The sequence below is a fragment of the Hippocampus guttulatus genome, chromosome 5 (assembly GCF_054856545.1).
Source record: "Hippocampus guttulatus isolate MCC_2025c chromosome 5, RoL_Hgut_1.0, whole genome shotgun sequence".
NCBI lineage: Eukaryota > Metazoa > Chordata > Actinopteri > Syngnathiformes > Syngnathidae > Hippocampus > Hippocampus guttulatus.
In genome coordinates, this window is record NC_141265.1 from 7,747,445 (window position 1) to 7,768,457 (window position 21,013).

The 21,013-nt window shown below is 41.0% G+C and overlaps 2 protein-coding genes across 4 annotated transcripts; both read right to left on the reverse strand.

Annotated features, from left to right (window-relative positions):
• Window positions 1–27: 27 nt before the first annotated feature.
• Window positions 28–16,898, reverse strand: gfpt1 (glutamine--fructose-6-phosphate transaminase 1). Of its 2 annotated transcripts, XM_086110433.1 has the most exons (20): window positions 16,813–16,898; window positions 13,561–13,668; window positions 12,642–12,749; window positions 12,394–12,519; window positions 11,731–11,789; window positions 11,508–11,642; window positions 11,380–11,441; window positions 10,617–10,696; window positions 10,429–10,534; window positions 10,153–10,316; window positions 9,063–9,158; window positions 7,870–7,967; window positions 7,631–7,751; window positions 7,257–7,414; window positions 5,366–5,480; window positions 3,800–3,927; window positions 3,352–3,519; window positions 2,638–2,799; window positions 1,390–1,483; window positions 28–1,315 (listed from the first exon to the last, which is right to left on the reverse strand). In XM_086110433.1, the coding sequence occupies exons 1-19, from the start codon at window positions 16,817–16,819 to the stop codon at window positions 1,439–1,441; spliced, it is 2,046 nt and encodes a 681-aa protein (XP_085966559.1). In that variant the 5' UTR covers window positions 16,820–16,898; the 3' UTR covers window positions 28–1,315; window positions 1,390–1,438. The 2 variants fall into 2 exon arrangements, with proteins under 2 accessions (XP_085966559.1, XP_085966558.1); XM_086110432.1 differs by having other exon boundaries at window positions 28–1,483.
• A 294-nt stretch (window positions 16,899–17,192) lies between these two features.
• Window positions 17,193–21,013, reverse strand: nfu1 (NFU1 iron-sulfur cluster scaffold homolog (S. cerevisiae)). Of its 2 annotated transcripts, none has more exons than XM_086110434.1 (9): window positions 20,898–21,013; window positions 20,213–20,257; window positions 19,662–19,744; window positions 19,440–19,575; window positions 18,630–18,696; window positions 18,442–18,559; window positions 18,290–18,353; window positions 18,024–18,198; window positions 17,193–17,677 (listed from the first exon to the last, which is right to left on the reverse strand). In XM_086110434.1, the coding sequence occupies exons 1-9, from the start codon at window positions 20,954–20,956 to the stop codon at window positions 17,645–17,647; spliced, it is 780 nt and encodes a 259-aa protein (XP_085966560.1). In that variant the 5' UTR covers window positions 20,957–21,013; the 3' UTR covers window positions 17,193–17,644. The 2 variants fall into 2 exon arrangements, with proteins under 2 accessions (XP_085966560.1, XP_085966561.1); XM_086110435.1 differs by having other exon boundaries at window positions 19,662–19,748; window positions 20,217–20,257; window positions 20,898–20,984.

The window sequence follows — 21,013 nt, forward strand, 5'->3', positions numbered from 1 at the left end:
ATTCACTACTCAAAGACGTGAACAAGCTTATCCATCCAAAAAGTATTTATTGGAATAAATCTGTGAAGTATCCATTGCCGGTATTTCTTCTTAACACGTGACCTCACAAAGACAACAAGTGGACTTTTCTTTTTATAACATTAGCTGGGAATCCCAGCCTGGGATGCGCAATAGTGTCCCACTAATATTGGCAATGTCGGTTACTTGAAAGAATAGTTTTGCTCAGTAATAACATGGGATTCAAACCTGGCATACAATGTTCAGATTACATGCACAAATTGATATTAAGGCTAGATTGCTGAAGCAAGATGAATGTCGAAAGCAAACGGAATTAAAAATGGTAACAATAGCAGCTCCTGTTCCTTCACTAACCGGTATGAATTACAGCATTTTCTCTCCTTGTCAGCGTCTAATAAGTCTACAGTGTGACATGATGCCATAGCAGTGACAGTGTGCGTGAGCCATCTAAGGCCTTGACACATCTTACATATGGCTACAAACCCCCCCCCCCCCCCCAAAACAAAAACAAATTCATCCTATCACATGCATATCAAATACACACATTTTGGTTTCCAACTTCCCAAAGCATGTTTGGTTTTACAGGACTGTCCCCCCCCCCCCCCCCCCTCAACGAAAGACTAACGTTTACATTTCAAATCATAGGGTAACAATACAAAACTCTTGATTTCTCATAAGAAAAATGAAAAAATAAAATAAAATCACTCGCTACAAATGGTCCCAATATTGCATTAGCAGTAGTCAAGATGGAATGGTGTGGGCTGGCAGTAACTTCATCTCACTGATATCACTTCATCGTGTAGTACGAAATAAAGTACAGAATCAAGTCTTGTTCTTGTGCATGAACAAGAATCAACCAACAAAAAAATGTGACAATTGTGTAATTTATACATACATTTAATTTAAAAAAAAAGAGTATAAATAAAGAATGTAACAAGACCATTTGACCATGAAGAAGAGGTGTGCACATAAATTCAACAGCATCGATGACTGTGCCCAGAAATAATTTCACATTTCAAATATTTGCTGCCAAATAGAAAGAAAGACACCAACTAAATTGCTAATGAAAGCACTTGGAAGAAAAAAAATTAAATAAAAAGAGGCAAAATGTTAAAAAGTTTCATTGGTCAGTAACGTCGCATCCAAGATGCTCTCAGTAAAACGAACTCATCTCACCGCTTTGCTGCATTAATCGGAACGAAGAAGCTCCTTTTCAATCGATGCCATTAGCACACAAGAGTTGAGCAAGGTGGATAATGCGAGTGCCAGCCCAGACCACCACCAGTCTACAACAACACTAAGAAGAGATACGGAGAGATGAAGCAGCCAGATATGAGTAAAATGGATAAAAGAGGACGAATGGAACCGGACATGTTACTCTTCTTTCCCTTGCCGTAGGGCAGGTGACGAGTGGGCCCTTTCACTCCACCGTCACTGACTTGGCCAGGTTCCGTGGACAGTCCACCTAAAAGTACACAGCGCAGTCTAGTTTCATCTTAAGCATTTCACACTTTTAGTTTATAACTCTCATAAAGACAACTCAAGAGTTTTGAATTCACTAACTTTTATCTTTGTGATTCACATGCAGTAAGACGGACGGGCTCTATCTATACTGTTAAAATCAGCAGTTCAATGGTTCCGTGATAAATACTGACTGCAATTCAACTTTCTGCCACTGTGCTGTAAGGTGGCGCCTTGGCTCTGAGGTCCAACTTTCTCCATTAAAACGTTTACCAAAAAATGCACTAAGTAACAATGCACACAGTAGTTAGTTATGTGCCAGGTATGGTGCACATAAAAAGTCAACACCCCTCTGTTCAAATAATAGGTTTGAGTGACATGTATACATAAAAAAAAAATGAGTCCAAGATAAATCATTTCAAAACTACTCCCAACGTTAATGGGACTTACGGTGCCATGAAAACGCATTTTCCATCTTCCTGATTTCTGTGTTCTTTGCGTATTTATCACACACAAAGATTCCAATTCATCAAACCAATTTTAATATCACACAGAGACTACCCAAAGAACTACTAAATGTGAATTTATTTTCTTGAGGCACCAAAGAGAAAAAAAAAATCAAAACCTACTTGTCCCTATGTAAAAAAGTAATTGCCCTCTGAACCTAATAATGGGACCCAACATTTACTAACCAGTCCCTGATGTCACGTAGTGGTCCACTCGCCTGAGTTGTGTGCGGGCAGCGTGGGATCCCGCTCAGTGACGGTGTGGATGTGGGTGTGAATGGTTGTTTGTCTCTATATGTGCCCTGCAACTGACTGGCGACCAGTTCAGCATGTAAGCTGCCTTCTGCTCAGAGTCAACCCTCCGCGACCCCCTTCAGGATAAAGCGGATCAGAAAATGGATGGATGGATGGACATTTATTCAACCTGTTAGCCAGTCACTTAACCAACTTCTGAGTGTCAACTGTCATTAATATTGTCAAGATCTTGTTTATAAATGTAAGTCAGTGTTCCTTTGCTGGACAGTCACCTGTACTTGTCCAATCGTGTCTGCGGTCCAAAGTGATATCAAAGAATGATACGGTTGTGGTCGGTGGCCGCGTCGAGGCAAAAACACTTTGCAGATGTTGGCGCGGGCGAGCCTAATGCACTTACGTCAAAGCCTCGGAGCACGGCCAGATGGAAAGAGAGCAGCTGCAGGGGGATGACGCTCAGGATGCCCTGCAGGCAGTCAACGCAGTGAGGCACTTTGATGGTGCGGCACGAGTTGCTGATGCTCTCGTAATCGTCTCTGTCGCAGATCACGATTGGGCGGCCCTGTCAAAGCAGGAGGGGGAGAAAAAAACATCTCGTAAAACGGAATTAAAAATTGTTCCATCACTGTCACACCTCTGATAAAACTAATGTGCTCCAGTTGTCCAACAGAGATGTCGTCATGTTACAACAAGAGGTGAGCTACAGGCCACAGAATTTTATTTATCCCATTTGTCCAAAAAGCAATACGAGGTGCATGTTTTCCATCCAGAAATCCCAAAGAGCAAAAAAAATAAAAAAAAAACAAGAAAAGTGCTAGAGTAAAGTGGACATCATGCATAGTTAGGGACATTGGCAAACTCTGATAAGTTCTGGTTTTGAAAAAAAGTCAGCTTTTATGAAGTAGTTTTCCCGTACTGCAAACTCACTGCCAGTAAAGTACGAAGGATTGTTAACAAAAATGAAAATGGAAAAAAAAATAGGCTACACTTGCTATGGACACATCAATGGGGGGTGGGGGGGCTTAATGGTTAAAGGACAGCATTACATTTTGTGTGTGTGTGTGTTTTTTGGGAGGGGGGGGGGGGGTTCACCGATTGTTACAGGCCGTCTTACCTGGCGGGCAACGACTTGCTGCAGGGCGTTCTGACATTTGACGTACGTGTGGTCCTTCATGATGATCATGATGACTGGCATGAGATTGTCCACAAGCGCCAGAGGGCCATGCTTCAACTCCCCAGCCAGGATGCCCTCAGAGTGCATGTATGTGATCTCCTTGATTTTCTGGGTAGGACATCACCAAAGTTCAAAACTTCAACACTTACGTCATAGACTAAGAACTTCATTACTCCGAAAGGAATAAAATGCGCTGTTGGTCCTTTAGGCAAATACAAAAGCATATTTTGGCAGGAGCTGAAATGAGTGACATTTTCCATGTACAGGTACTCCTCCAGAGACATTGGACACGTTACACAGTGAAAGAGCTCATAAGTGAAGAGAAAAATAAAAACAAAAGAAAGATAATGATATGAAGCCAGTCAGGAAAGGACGTTTGTTTTCTCACCAGGGCTCCTTCCAGGGAGGTAGCATAATGGTAACCTCTACCCATGATCAGTACGCTCTTCTGCTGGTACAACTCTGTCGCCAACTTCTGGATCTCATCATCCAAACCAAGAACCTCCTTGATCAGGTCTGATACACATGGGAGGGACACAAATTCGGATTTGAAAACTTAGAAACATGCTGTGCAAAAGGCACGTGTGAAGTGTCAGATCGGAATGTTGACAATGAGCGGCAGAGTGGCCAGGCAGTCTTTTGCTGGTAACTTTACCGTTCAGGACACGCCATCATCTGCTTCGAATTCAAAAAGGCATGCGAGTGAAGACCCGCACCCCTCCCTCTTTCTCTTCATGATCCTCATTGTCATAATTTAGAGTTGCAGAAAATGAATCAGACTTTAAGGCATTGCTTGAAATGTGGACAAAATGTTGCCTGGCTGGTTCTATAAACTCGGCGGCCACAAAATTAAGGACAGCTACACGTTTAAATGTTCCGACATAAACGCTGGATCAAAAAGTTAGAGGTATTCCTATAACACTGTGGTTGTACAAAGTCCGTTACAGTGGTTGTACAACCACAGTGCATCCTACAGAGTGCTATGTCTATTTTTCTCTCTCTCATATTTATAAAATAAGGCTAGCAAAACCCCTCTCAGTAGATCATGATGCGGTGCGCTTCTACATATTGAAAAGCTGGCATCACTCGGTGGTCAGTCACATCTCAACACTTGAATATTCATGAAGGACATTTGGATAGGACTGATTGAGTAGATACATGGAACCTGAACTTTGAGGGCATATTTCAAACAGTTAACACTTATGAAATCAGTTCCAGAATGCATAATGGTCAACAACTAAACTGTTCAATTTCATCGAGCGAGACTTGGTAGTTTTCAAGATAATTGCGATTAACTCTTTCATTCCACAAGACGTACTTGTACGACGTTTTAAAATTAGGCCCCGCCTCCCAAGGACATACTTGTACGTCTAAATCTTTTTTTGCGTCATAGAGAGGAGGAGGGTCTGATGCAATCAGTGAATGAGAATAAGCCGTTTGCATTGTAAATCATGTAAAAAAGCGACCAGTAGGTGGCAGTGGTGCCTCACGTGCTTGAAATGCATGCTTTTACAAAAAGCTCTTTTTCTCCGTTTTTTGCCCAGGAATCGCCATTTCCATGAAACTTAGCCATTTTGTAATGCCGATTGCTGAAGAATGGAAAAAGATAGAAACAATATTTTTTTTCTGCTGAAAGAAGAAAGTCCAAACTTTATTTTGGTAGGCTCCATGTTTATATAGCATGAGAACCAAATATTCTGTGGGCCTTGCAAGCAAGATCAGTCAAAATCCAGTAAAACGCTGGGATTGAGGGTGTTGCTCCAGTGAAAATGGCTGCGATTGAATGAGTTAAAATTGTCAAATTTTACAAACAATAAAACTTGACTTTCATATGCACCTGTTGATGATGAGTTCTTGTTACACTTATTAAATTTGAGATGAATCCGGTGAACCAAATGAAGTTTCCAGTGTGTTGTAATCAGTACATGTCAGCAAAGCAACACCTTTGACTTACCCGGAAGCACCTTCAAGCCCTGAATGATCTCACGGCGTCTTGGCTGCATGGAAATCCTGTCGGCGCACATCAGAAGAGCAAACATGACCAGGGCCACAAACTGGCTTGTGTAGGCCTGCGCACATGAAAAAAAAAAAAAATGTAATAAAGTTGTGAGTGCAGCCTTTGGTTTCTACAGACGCATAAAACAAGCGGTTGGGACCAATGACATTCACGAGCAAAGATCTCTGACTGTTTTGCGTGACATCGGTTTTGAAATCCCTAAAAAATGACACCCAAAAAGGAATACGATCCCATTGAAAGCAATGTTTTTGAGACGATGATCTCTTTTCTGCCATTCTGATAATGAATTCCGTCTCCATCTAATAATGCACAACAGATGAGACATGCGAGGCGAGGTGAGTGCAGGCAAACGTGGAGCTCAGTCGAAACCGGCGCTCATCCTGGAACAAATGCTTGAAACGTGGGGATACGGAGCAGCGTGTCACAAAAGTCTTCAGTTACCTGACGCCTGCTGTCATCAGCGATGTGCTGTTTGTTCCTTCAACTCGCCGCATAAAGAGGCCTTCGGTGCCCATTTGAGAAAGACAATGTCCACCTGAAGCCAGTTCATAACATAAGACCCGTTCGCTGCCAATAAAATAATAGGAAAAGCCTTTGTTGTTGTTGTTTTTTTTAAACTACCGTCCCTCAGACTTCTGACTGAATGTGCTGCCCAAAAATGCGATCAACTGGGGTACACAGTGTGATTCACGTGGAACAGAGTGACCTGTATCTAAGAATGATGACTATGCTTCTCTGCAGCTGACCTGACAAACTTCATTAGGTCTCAGCGTTCAGCAATTAAAATCCATGACAAAAAACGTTTAAGATGCTCATTTTAGAATGTTGCATCTCATTTTTATGAATTGTACATACAGCACATCACATTATAGTGTGCCTAAATTGCAGCGGTGGGATGTGACACATGTTCTCCAGCAATTTGGGGTGCTAGGTTGTGCGGCACCGTTTGGTCCGGGTGTTCTGCCCAGACAACCAAGCAGTAAATGATGGCGTCTCTGAGGCGTGCTCGCAGGCTCTGGAGCAGCACCACCCACGTCCCAAGTGGGTGGTGCTTGTTTTCTTTGAGTACCGGTACATGTTAAAGGTCAACTATGAAGTAATTTTAGAAAATCCCAAATGAAATATTTTTATCTCACAAGTAACTAAACAAAACACATTGAATAAAGCGTGACAAAAAGAATTTCGATTTCTTAAATTTGACAAAGTACTGTAATCGTTTTCCCAAAGTGGGATCCTGACAAGCGACAAAACCAGAAGTGTGATGTCACTTGAAGACAATAGCGGGTCTTTCGACAGATAGAACAGCTTATTCATAGATGCCTTTCATAATAATAATAATAATAATAATAATTAAATTTGTGATTTAACCAATTATTTAAAAAATAAGAATAACAATATTTTTAAATGCATACAAAATTCCTACTACATTTTATTTTATTTACAATATATCAAGTATTTTAGAAAAAACAAATACACAAGTACGTCTACATTTTAACTAACCAATTTTGAGAAAACATCTAAATTAATCAAAAAAATATTACATGACTTTTGATCATGTAAATGCAAGTATGTAGTGTCCACTGTAGTGGCTAACGAACTTGTACGACTGTTAATATTGAAAGGTTTAAACCTTGTCTGTACAGTGTACATTTTTTAATCATTAAAAAAAAAATCTATTCTATTATTTTATTATTTCCTATGCAATAGATTGTTTGGATATCTGCGGTGCACCATCCTGCAACAGGCTGTATTGTAACCTAAGAGAGTAAATTTTGAAAGAAGCTTGATGGTCTTAAAAAAAAAAGTACCAAGCAATCTCCTGCCTCACCTTCGTGCTGGCCACGCCGATCTCAGGTCCGGCATTGATGTGGACTCCACAGTCAGTCTCCCGGGAGATGGAGCTGCCCACTGTGTTAGTGATGCCCACAGTCAGAGCCCCTCTTTCCTTGCAGTAGCGCAGGGCCATCAGGCTGTCAGCAGTCTCCCCTGAGGGATGAAACATAGAGGGAAAACAAAGTCATCCTGACTGTTAGTTTGGTAGAAAATGACTCGTATAAGGCTGTAATTAAGCAAACCTCAAAGAAACCCCATGATGGAGATCACACAAAAGAAGATAAACAAATTACTAAGCAATACGCAGACTGGCTCCCTGACACGGAAAGTGGTGAACAAACAAGGCCTGGGCACTAGATCAATCCTCACCTGACTGGCTAATAAAGAAGCAAACGTCATCTCGGAAGACGGGTGTGTTCCGGTCCAGGAAATCGCTGGCCAGCTCCACCATCACAGGCAGCTCTGTTAGCTCCTCCAGGACCTGACGGGTCTGCCGGAGCAACAAATTATGAAATCACCACCAGGCATCAGGTCAGAACAAGTTGTGAGCAGGCCGACCCAATGTGTTGAACGGTGAAAATTTACACCAAAACTGTCTGTCTACTCACCGCGACGCCAGCATGGTAGCTGGTGCCGCATGCAATAAGGATCAGGCGTCGACATCTCTGGATCTCTTTGATGTGGTCCTTCAGTCCACCCAAGGTCACTGGGAACAAACCAAACAACCAATCCATCATCCTGCCTAACCACTTTCCACATCATTAAAACGCAACCATGACAGTGCTGAGAGGAGTCAGCCACTCACCAAGTCATTCTTCATGTGTTATGTTTTCACATGGTTTCTAATCCCTCAGAGTCAACCCCTGCTGATTTGTGACTCGCAATTTTTTTCACCCAAAAAGAAAAATGCATCTATTTGCGCATACTGTATCCGCATATATTTGTGCTCTTAACATCATAAAATCACACCCAAAAAGACTACTTTATACATTTCTGTGGAACCTACCTGCGCCTATTTGCATTTTTTTCCCCCAGAAAAAGCGGATAAATGTCACAAGATGTTTCCAAAGCCCTGTCTAATAGGAAAGTAGTACATTGGTGTCAATGACCTACGGCTGGAGAATTCATTCTAATGTAATCGTGACTTTAATTTTGGCTTCTCACAATCATAAAAACATTACAATGGAAGAAGACAATTAACGCACGGTTTGTTTTGGGAAGTTTGCCAATTGTGATTGTGAAAACACCCTGAATACACTGCGTTGCTTGTACAGCAAGCATGTGGCAAATGTTATTGTGCTCTGCCTGAGCACACCTTAAGATGTTTCATGACGAACTGTAACGGAGTGTGTTGAAGCGATAAGCTTGACTGAGAGTGGAGCTAAGTTTAGACTTACGAGTCAGTATTCGCCAAAAGCGCATCGACATGCGCCTCACCCCCGCAAATTCAACCATTTGTAAGATACTAGTTATCAAAAGTAACATGTTAAATGAATTTTAAAAATACATGAAAGTGTTTTGGAATCATAGTTTGTGGTATATTTATTGTTTAAACTAGTAGCATATACATAAACATTCTTGGGGTCGAGTGTCAATTACTTTTGCTAGTCATATGCTAGTCATATGAGGGCTCAGTGTCATCCCTGCGACTAGCGAGGGTCCACCGTTGTCATTTCAAGTTATGTGCAGATATATGGTAATGTCTATTTGTCAAATATGAGAGTACAGTTGTTGGGATGGACAATGATCATCAATCCATCAGAACTCCAGTAAGATGCAGATCTGAGGCAAGCTATCTAACCTGTATTGTCATCAAAGTTGATTCTTCCTCTCATGGTGTTGACCACAGACTCAGGCTGCTCAAAGATTTCCTTTTGCATGAAAGAGCTGAAATTGCCTGTGGTGCAAGGGTAAGGTAAAGAAACATTCGTAAGATGGTTAAAAACTGCTGCTGAAAAACAATGATGGCCATTTACTCTAGAAGGTATGGTTGACAAACATTAAGCTCCAGCGCAGCAGTAAAAATATTGTTTCATAGTTCTTGCTTGAAAATTTAAGGGGTTACACTAAAACACATGCTTGATACATCGGGTAAAACAAACGTTTTCCATCAAGAAAAACAAAGGCGGGTCAAGAGGGAGTTGATGTTGTTCCATCCCTAATAAACTGTAACAGTGAAATGTGTGTTTTTTAGTTTCCCCTGCAAGAAATTTGGGTCATGCGAATTAGGTTAGTCAGCAGATCGCTTCCAGAAGCGGCTGAGAAATGATTGGACCACAAAGGAATGTGCGAGTGAGCCAACAGCAGCTAATTTCTGCTCTCTGCTGGACAAAAGCGGTACAACCAGGGAATGGACACCAGCCTGTAGTGCAGATATGTCAACAGAATCGGTGATACGTTACACTCTGCTCAAAAATGCTAATCTGTCAATGGCACTTTTGTTCCCGATGTGCAAAAACAAACAAATAAATAAACATGAAATACACATTATCACTGCAAGTTTGTTGTAATTCTATTTCCTCCCTGGACCAAAATTTAAATAAAATAAATAAATAAATAAACATGAAATACACATTATCACTGCAAGTTTGTTGTAATTCTATTTCCTCCCTGGACCAAAATTTAAATAAAATGTAGAATGCATGCTCCATACAGGGTACACAAAATCTCAAAACAGAAGTTTCAATTACAGACATCCTTGATGGAAGTATGGACCGCCTCATGGCAGATCATTCAGAGCCATTCAGCGTCATAATTATCATTCAACAGTATGCAATAACAGGTTTCAAAATGGCGTGTCGCGCATTGTACCAGCGCCTACGATAGAAGTACTGTACAGAGAAAGGCAATACCTGATGCAGGACCAAACAATTTAGGGACCTTCAACTCACCTTTCATGATTTGCTCTAACTCCATCTGAAGGGTCTGGATAGCGCGGGCAGGGTAGTCCCCGGCACGGCGTTTTATCCTGTGGATGGACAGCCTTCCCTCGGTCACAGCGGCCACGTCATCATCCTCTAGGAAGATCACCCGATTTGTGTGCTCTATAACCGCACTGTGGTCACAAACACAATATTGATTCCTGTTCTGATGACACCACGGAAGCGTGGCAAGATGGTGCTTTGGAGTTGAAAAGGATGGCTGCAAGGACACGGGGATGCGCTTACCTTGCATCAGAGGCAAAGTAATACTCAACAGCTTTCTCATCCACAGGGAACAGGCTGGTATCCTGGTCGACTCTGGGGAGGGAACTGCAGCTCTTCTCTTTGGCAGCTGAGAAAAATAAACGTAACTATTAGGTCTAAATCCAACTGGGAAATTCTAAGAGACAAACATAGCTTGAAATGGCACTTACATGAGCGGTAGACCACGGGAATATGGTCTGTTGAGAGCTTGTGGTCACTTCGCACGCCGATCAGCAGAGGACTTCCCCTCCTGTACATCAGGAAGAAAATTAGCTGGAGCGCAACGTGTAGATAAAGATAAAAAGTAGCTTCAATTGTGGGGGGAACTAACATGAATTTCAAGACCAGAGTTTTTCAACCGGGGGTACATGAGCACATGGTAGGGTATACATGGACCAGATCAATAACCTGTAGCACAGCCGCTCCAAAAATCACAACAGCGGCGCGTCAACTTGAGTGTCTTATAAAAAGCTCAGATGAGTGATAAGGACAAAAGTAAAAATTTTGTGGGTGCGAATATTATTCTTGTTCAATGTTTTGTTACTATATATAGACTTTAAATGGGACTTAACGGTACTCAAAAGAGCTACAAATGTTCTTAAAATTATGTACAACAAAGGCATTTTTTTTACATTCAAATGTATATTTGTTTTCAAAGCAACATACATTTTGAACAGTTGAATTTGAGTTCTAAAAACAATTGAGAATTCATTGTTCAAACTAGGGAAATGAATTAAAAATGATTTCACTTTGCTAATCAGTTGTGCAACGTTCTACTTTTGGAAAATCATCGACACGGATGAGTGAGGGGGTACTCATGGTATGACAAAAAGATTTTGGTGGGTACACAAACCAGAAAAGGCTGGCAAGCACTGTTCAAGACTCCCAGGTTTTAATACCAACATACAGTTTGAATAAATAGCGAGAGCTTACCTTGTGACAACTGCCTCGGCAGGATAATGAACACTCTTAAAGACCAGTGCAAAAGCACCTTCCTGAAAAGTACAGCGAGCAATATTTCATTTGATGATCAATAATCGTGTATGTGTGTGTATCCTTACCAGTTGCTGTGTTACCCTTTCCACCAGAGTGGCAAAAGTGATGTAATCATTCTCCCGGTTGTCGTACATGTACTTCACCAGCTTGGCAATGGACTCGGTGTCGGTTTCTGACTCGAACTCATAGCCTTTGCTCATCTGTGGGGTGGGAGTAAAGAGTACAATTCCTGTCCGGGTCATATGTGAGGATAATAACGATGAATAAAGAAGAAAAAGTTGTGCTCACCAGGAATTTCCTCAGATCTTTATAGTTTGTGATAATGCCATTGTGAATAACAATGAACTCTGCAGAGCATAAAGACAAACAATGAACCCTGAGTCATTGTGACCCAATGACTCACTCGACTTACTTTCTCGAAAATCATTCAAGTAGAAACCAATTGTATGACAATCACAATAAAAAGGACATATTGGAAGGTACTATATACTAAATAAAAATATGCATACTGTTGCTCCCACCCAAAGATCTAACCATTTTGCTCTTTACAGAAAATGCATAATATTCCGAAAACCAGTCAGAACTTCATATGACCATCATTACTCACGCACCCTAGGAAAATAAATTATCGCTGCACAAGCTTTTGTGGTGAACAAACTATGGCAAACGTGTGCAATAATCATGCCGCATAATCATCAGCTTGATCACGTCTGTGAGGTGAATGGATTCTCTCAACAAATGAAAAGTGCTCACGAACATATTTTGAACACTCTCCAAAAGAAATGGGCCTTTTGTGCAAATAAAGTCATCGATCTTTGGGGTTTAGCTGACCAAACACTGTAACAAAAGCAAATGCATTCATATTTTTGTTCAGTGTAGAAATAGCCAAGATAAAAAATAATAGGATCTGATGAATGAATTCACTATTTAGATGATGAGCAAATTACTCACCATTGGTCTTGTCTGATCTGTGCGGGTGACTATTGAGCGGGCTTGGTTCTCCATGGGTAGCCCAGCGGGTGTGAGCAATGCCGAGGTGAACATCCAACTCCACCTCCAGATCCAGGTCATGCTGTTCTATATAAAAAAAATTATAATAATAAAAATTTTAAAAAACTACTCGAACACCCAAAATCAAAACAGTGGCCCATTCGGGAGAAGTTCTTTCATTGTCATGTGATAAACTACTTTCAGCTTACTGTGGATCTCCTCGTCAAGAGCCTTCACTTTTCCACGCTGCTTGATCAACTGGATGGACTTGGCATTGGTTTCCCACTCCTTTACGTTACCGCCATCAATGCCCACACCTGAAAATAAACAACAAAAACCACGAACACTTAACGCCACATTCATATTTACAAGTCAGACAATTAGAATAGCAAAGCTACCTGCCCATACAGCTAGAGCGTCCACTGATATTCAATTTACAAAAGGGGAAGATTCATTATATACACAATAATTCAATTTTGATCGTCACCGTCGGAGAGGAATATATATATATATATTTTTTTTAAATAACAATCAGACGATTATTCCCACTGGGGTAGAACTCCAGTGCACAGCGGTGGCTGTTGTTTTCGGACTGTTGTTGAAAGAAAAAAAATTGGGCTGACAAAAGTTAAAGCTTAACTTCAGAGAACAATGAGACACATATAACGACTTGCCTTTGGGAGATTTTTTTTTTTTTTTAAAACAAAAGGCTGTTGTTAAACAAACAACAACAAAAACCATACCATAGCCGCAGTGAAGGATGTGGTGGTGGTGGGCAGGTGGGGGGGGGGGGGGGGTTCCAGACTTTGGTTCTTTTCTATTAAGTCAGAACTGAGCTTTTAGTCAAGGTGGAGGGACTTGTCAACACTTCAAAGTTACATGCGATTGGCTTGTGACAAGTCGACGGCATACCCTACCTCTTGCTCCAAGTCGTCACATCACATCAAACCCTAAGGACAACTGTGTGTTCATTTTCTATATCCACAACAACAATTGTGTTTTCATCGTGTGGTGTCTGCGAATAGCAGCAGCTATGTCATATCAAGGTAACTGTCCTCTGGGTCGACAGCAAAGAGATAGCCAAGAATAAACAAACGCTGCTGATAACCGTTTTCTCATCTGACTGACCGGCAGAGTCATAGCCTCGGTACTCCAGACGCCGCAGGCCTTTGAGGAGGATTTCAAGGATCTCACGGCGAGTCCTTGGTACATGGTAGTTAAGATAGGCGAAGATTCCTGCAGGGGGGGAGGATAGCATTAACATTGATGACACTGATCAGTGATGTTAAGCAAGGTTAGGCGGTATTCTCCTTTAGTGCAGTTTCACAAAAGTGCCTCACCATTTGCGGGAAGTTAGAGGCATGTCCATATTTCTACACATCTATTTTTAGCATACTGTACATCTGATAAAGTCATCAACTAGTGCCTTCCTTGTTCATCTGCCATTACATTTCTTAGAGGAACTGATAAAATGCAACAAAAGTTGGACGGGTTGGACTATACAATCAGAACAACATCACATTCTTCCACCAATACATTTGGCAGTAAAAATGAAAAGCACATCACTTGCTGACGTGTTAGAGGGTACACGAACCAGTCTTGTGAGTATTACTGTGCTTTGTAACCTGTTTTTGGACAAAGGCATGTGTCAAGAAGCACCGTGTGTGTACAGTCGGTATTGTGTGAGCAATAAGCAAACAAAATATGGAGGCAAACCCCCCACAAAAGAAACAACAAAGCACAAAACATCATATGACTAACACAATCTACTCCATTTTGCAGACTGACAGTTTTTTTTAATCGCAAAGGAAATCAAGGAAAGTAAAAAGACTGTCACCATAAAAATAATGTGCATCAACTGTAGAGACAATGTATGAAATAACATTTTATTATGTCTTTCCAAAAATAAATCTCATCATAAGGACGTTAAACATTGCAAGTTCCAATGTAGAGCTATCTGAAAATTATATTTACGTGTGTATTGCAATGAAACACAGACATATACAGTATATATATATATTTTTTTAACTTGAGGATCACTCTTTCAGCAAATATTTGACTTCACCAACATGCCCAGTGATAGTAATCGCTGTGTACACTTGGTCAAACAGCTAAGCACTCATGAAGCAGTAGCAGAGGACAGCTAAGTTTAACAGGGCTTTCATTCGGAAGCGAAGGTGCTGTGAGGGGTTTTCCTTTTTTTTTTTTAAGGAGCAGGAGATACACTCACGGGACACTTGCACTCTAATATGAACACACGTTTAAGTCATACAAAACAATAACAACAGACAACACAACTAATAAAACAAAAAAAAACCCCAACATATTTTCAAAATGGGGGTGGAAGAAGCGGAGTTAAACCAATTCAATGCTTTTATACAAAATGAAAGCAGCAATATCATAATAAAAAAACAACCCCACACTTATTACTCTCTGGAAAAACAACACTTCAAAGTGACTTCTCATTTACCCTCTTCCTTTCAAATGTGTCAGCTGGGCTCATGTATGTCAATGTACCACTGTATGGTGATTTGTCGACATGGTGGAAATGTTTCAAAGGTGTTTTTTTTCCAAGCCACAATATTTTGCAGAGGTCACCATGCCTTACCTGTACAACTGTACATGAGAGAATTCTTGAGAGCTGGAGAAGGTGCACTGCTACTCATCAAACTATGTATTTTGACAGCCTGTTTTATGACGTAAAAAAAGTATTGAACTTTTTCGTTGCTCATTTTCAGGACAGTGTTTACATACATGTGGGCGGCCCGGTAGTCCAGTGGTTAGCACGTCGGCTTCACAGTGCAGAGGTACCGGGTTCGATTCCAGCTCCGGCCTCCCTGTGTGGAGTTTGCATGTTCTCCCCGGGCCTGCGTGGGTTTCCTCCCACATTCCAAAAACATGCATGGCAGGCTGATTGGACGCTCTAAATTGTCCCTAGGTGTGTGTGTGGGCGTGGATGGTTGTTTGTCTCTGTGTGCCCTGCGATTGGCTGGCAACTGATTCAGGGTGTCCCCCGCCTACTGCCCGGAGACGGCTGGGATAGGCTCCAGCACCCCCCGCAACCCTAGTGAGGATCAAGCGGTTCGGAAAATGGATGGATGGATGGATGTTTACATACATTTGATTTATATATTTATTTTTTTTACAGCAGGAAGCAGTTTTTCCATCGCTACAGGGAAAAAAAATCAGTTCTCTCAATTTGTAAAAATTGATGCAAGTTAAAGCTAGGAGAGGGAATTACTGTAAAAATGTTTCAAATCTTATTGGTATCAGAATTATAAGTTGCTTTTCTATATATAAGCAAGGGGGAAGTGTGAGTGAGTGAGTAAGTGGGTTCTGCTATATGTTTATATTTTAAGGCCATATTGCCCAGCCCTTCGAGATCCTTGACGATGCGCTACTCAGTGTCGTTTCCGATTATAACCTAATAATTCACCTAATCTCTGGAATGACCTCCCACTGAACGTTCGTCAAGACTCCTCGCTGCCCATCTTCAAAACCCTCCTCAAAACTCACTTGTATTCTTTGGCATTCGACTCAACATGACTTAGATTTGTTCTTGGTTTTACCGTTTGGTGCTTTCTACGGCCTTTGTTACCGATTTGTCCTACTGTTTATTGTGCATGTTAAATTGCTCCATTTACAGCACTTTGTGTGCAGCGATGGCTGTTTGAAAGTGCTCTATAAATACAGTTGACTTGACTTGACTTAATCATAATGGTCAATTTGAATCCGAGATTGTTGTGACACTGATGACATTTAAAACACCAGCGAACATTCATTGTGACAAGGAAAAAAGTACAACAATCTGTGACGATGACACTGGACACACCAAACTTCATTCCCCAAACCTAAACAGCCAGCTGAATGATTATTTCCACACTCCACACGTCTCTCGTTATCGGCATTTGCTCCTTTGTTCAGTCGATCGGCAAAGTTGACTCGGGCTCATAAATGACTAAATGGTTGTACAATTGCTTTAAGTTGATGAGGGGCAGATTGAAAGTTAAAATGAATGTAGATTTACTACGAACGGCGTCAATTAGCTAACGAACGTGATAGCTAGGTGGTACCACAGTATGTCGTGATGACTTCCTTACATCCACTAAATTATTTAGTTTTGACATTCAAATCTTGCAAACAAATGCTACATGGTGAATTCAAATCCAGCATTGTTGATTTAACATTTTAGGGACCACACAGCATTACGTTTCTGATTGAGTTAGCGCACTTGGTTAGCCACCTATGCCTAATTCAAACAGGCTCCGAGAAGAATACGATTATTTATGTCATATGGATTGTCGCGGTCATCCGACAGTTTCTGATAAACGCAGATTACCTATTAAATGGGTAAAATACATAAATATATCCAGCACTCACCACACATGACTTCTATTCGGTTTCCAGTTTCTGTCACTCAGGCAGCTTAAAACGCCTGTCAAATACCCTCCGCCTTTCAGTTTTTTTTGGACAAATCAGAGTCGAAGGGCAACTTTTGTGATTGGCCAATGTGGTCTGTCAATCAGGCCGTGCCTTCCACGTTGGCTTTTGGACGTGGCAAAACGGATGTGGATGCGTGTTCCGCCTCTACGTCAGCATCACTGCACAACAGGCCTTTTTTATTCCATTTGCCAAATAAATCAATGCCCCCGTCTTCGTAAACGAAACATTACAATCCGCAAAATAGTCACACCATATCTTAAAATGGAATGATTCTTCATTTCTCTCTTCACAAAATGTAGTACATACAGGAAGTCAGAGAATGTTGACGGGTTACCTTTATTCATATAAATATTGTGCGTTTAAACAAGAAAGCCATTTGGAGTAGCAACGTAAGGACTTGTTCATTACTATATGATGATAAATGAAATGGCTATCGAGCAAAAAAGAAGTTGTCCTATGTTGAAATACTTTTGAATATACTGTATTGTACACCAGGGGTGCCCAAATGCGGTCCTCAAGAGACCCTATCCAGCCTGTTTTAGATGTGTCGCTACACCAACACACCAGATTCAAGTGAGCAGGATCATTATTAGGCTTTCGAGGACCAGACTTTGGCAGCCCTGGTGTACACAATCTGAATCATGTGATTTTATGATTAACATAAGGGGTGATGAGTACTCCCACTGTGTGGTACTGTATACTAGCCACGTGGATGCTCCTTATTGGCCAGTGCAGTGAGGAATGTGCGCTTGTCCTCGCTGAATGTTAGTCAAACTTGAGCAGCCTCCTCCTCGTCCTTCACCTGTGGGGGGGGGGGGGGAGAAGGGGTTTTATTAATATTCTTCATAGAATTCACTGCTGCATATATTTATAAACTACGATGTCTTCTTTTTGTGTGAGGTAATTACTAATGTTAAATACAGGTACATAGCCCATGCATTGCCTTGCAAAAATATTAGCCCCAAGAAAAAAGCACCACATCATCTGCTAGTTCAAACAATGCCCTTCCAGGTCTCACAGTCCTCGCACACTGAATTCCCACCAACAGAATGAGAGACTCCACAGAGGGAGCACTCTCCAGCATTCTCTCCTTGGAACCTAAGAAGGGTGGGTTTTCTGAACTGCGATGTTTTGGAATCAGTGCCAACCTGCTCTACTGATTCAACCTCAGGGACATAAAATTGTAGCATGTTTTGGATTCCATTCTTCAATGTGACAATAGAACTGGGACAACTGGTGCAGGATCCCTGTAACTTCAGTTTCACCACGCCATCCTCGAAGCCACGATACACAACATCTCCTCCGTCTTCCTGCACAGTGGGTCTTAGAAAAATGTCGGAAAAAAGAAAAAAAATGCTATGATACCAAAGGACGATGTCGATACCTTAAAAAGCACCACAATAATGACAGCTACCTGATTCGAGTGTCCAACAGTTCTTTGATCATTGCAACTACTTCATCGTCGTCATCTGATGGTGCTGTTCAGAGAAAAAAAGTCGTCATGTACAAGTCCTTCAAAAGAAGGGTCCATGATGCATATTGTCAGCCATAGTGGGTCAATTTCACCTGTGTCTTCACTAGGTTTAGCATCTTCATTGATGACAGGAAGCCCGGAAGTGAAAAAGTCCATAATGGCCGCAAACACATCAGGTTTCAATACTTTCCATTCAATATTTTCATCAGCCTACATGAGGAAAAAATGTTACAGACTACTGGATTTCATTGTGTTTGTCATTCAAGTTGGTCTGCTGTACCCTGGTTATGGTGATAAAGTCAGGGCCCAGGAAGACACTCTTGACACCATCAATCCTGAATAGCTGTCTACAGACAGTACAGAACCATTTTTTTAGCTTATTTTTTCATATCTTACAATGAAAGAAGTTAGTAAATGTTCACATGTACATACACAAAAAACAATTTCCAGTGAATCCTTAAAATAACATCCGATTTAATGCAAAATGAAACCCATGAAATTTGTTGATTTGTAGCCCAAGCGTCTGTGTAACAACACAGTTAGGTGGCACGGTGTAGCTGGGCATGACTAAATATTACAATGGAATCTCTACATTCTGCTCCAATAGTAGTAGAATTTTGGAATTTGACCAGTGGATAACTTCTTTTACAATCTGTATGACAGTTACGAATGTTAAAATGTGCAATGCGTGCGCTACAGTAAGTAGCTGATTAGTTTTACTTCAGTAGAAAAAGTCTTTGTTTCATTAACTTAAAAAACATACTTATAGGACAATTATAAATGTCTGTATGCTTAACTCATTCACTCACAAAGACGTTTTTAAACGTCTTTCCAGACTTGGTCCAGAATTGGCTGGTACTGAATGAGTTAATGATTCCAACAGTTTAACCCTGGAAGGCATTATTTGTATTTCTGTTATTAATGTTAAAAAAACATTAAACAGAATCAGAGGTTGACCTGCTTCCCAAAACTGCATTCGATCGTAGAGGTCCAATTGTATATTGTGAATGTGGTCCTGTATCCTACTACATCATATGATATCAAAATATCTGTCTTAAATTGTCCTTGAGTAACTAACTATACAGTATACCTGGCTAAGGGTGAGGTGTATGCTTCGCGAGGGCTGGAAAAATCCATAGTTCCTGATTCTAGAACAATACATCCAGGCATAAACTTCAGGCTGTTTGGGTTTGGCGTGTCCTGTGTCTGCACAAACATACTCCTCCCTGTGGAGACGCATTGTACAATGAATAAAACACCGTCACTGTTGAAACAAAAGCAGCATAGACATCCATAAAGTCGAGATACAGACCAGGGAGAACCCATTGCTGAGGCCATCTGCTCTTGACTACTGTTTTGTGTGAAAGCCAGTGAAAACCAGCACTCTGGCATCCACTGCCAGCAAAACAAAAGTAAATTGGTTACACAGTGAAAAATAACAGTAAATATAGCACATTATCTGCACTATACATAACCCCAAATCAGTTTGACAATACCCACTGTTAGGGTAAAAATAATGCTATTCATTTCACTTGCAATGAGCAATAGTAAGCATACTACGGTATGGTGTATGATTCGTTATATCCTTGCCAATGAATTTTGGATTTTATTCAGACGCATTACAATGTTCATTTGTTTTATTTCTCTACACGCTCCACATAAAGTGTAAACTGGGCTAGCAACATATCAAATGTTAACATCTTAAATCAGTTTTACAATGCGAGAGCAAAATCGCCACACATGCTTCCTGTTCTTATTGTGTGTGGTGTATTTCAGGTGACCCATCCAGCGCAGCACACCACACATGTAACGGTATCTCCTCCCCAAAATCAAGTAGAGATCTGATTTTGTGCAAAGACTGACCTATGAGAGGCAGCATGGTGCCACAGGGTATCCAGCGTGCTGATACTGTATAAATAAAGAGAAAGAAATGGGTTTATTGGGAAAATAAATATTGCGAGTGGAGGCTGGCTTGACTGCAGTACTTCATTCCTATTGCAAACTATTCTGGTCTTTTTAATACACCTTACAAGCACAGAGGTGGGACGGGTTGTTTGCCATGGCATCATATTTATCACTACATCCGTCGAAAAAGACACATTTGAGGCAACAAATAACAATAAACAAAATAATAAATAAGACATTTACAAAAATATTTATCTTTACCAAACTCATCATGGTCATGATGAGTTTGTTAATAAACAAACAATAAACAAACTAATCATGACCACCACGTTCTTGCGTTCACGGACCAAAGTTATCAAAGTTCCCTCTCGATGTTTAAAAAAATTGTGCGCGTTTAGCCTTGCTAAATCTGGTAATAAATAAAGAAAGTAGTGATTTCAACAGCAGCCTTATTACAACAGAGGGGGCCTCAAATTTAATGTGTCAGCAATGAGGCAGGTGACATCACATAACCAGCATGTCACACAGAAATTAGGTTACTAGCCAGCAGCTAACCTCAGGCACTCTACTAAAGCCGTTTGTGTTTTACAATAATTTCTAAGAACAACGAAAATGTCCAGTTTAACGGGCGTAAAGAACTTACGGACGCAAAAGTCTCGCGGTTCTAGCCAGCAAACTGCCGACCTGCAATGTAGTCGCCATGTTTGTTTTGATAACCGAAGAGACCGGAAATGGTCGACGAGTTGTTGTTGTGCGCGA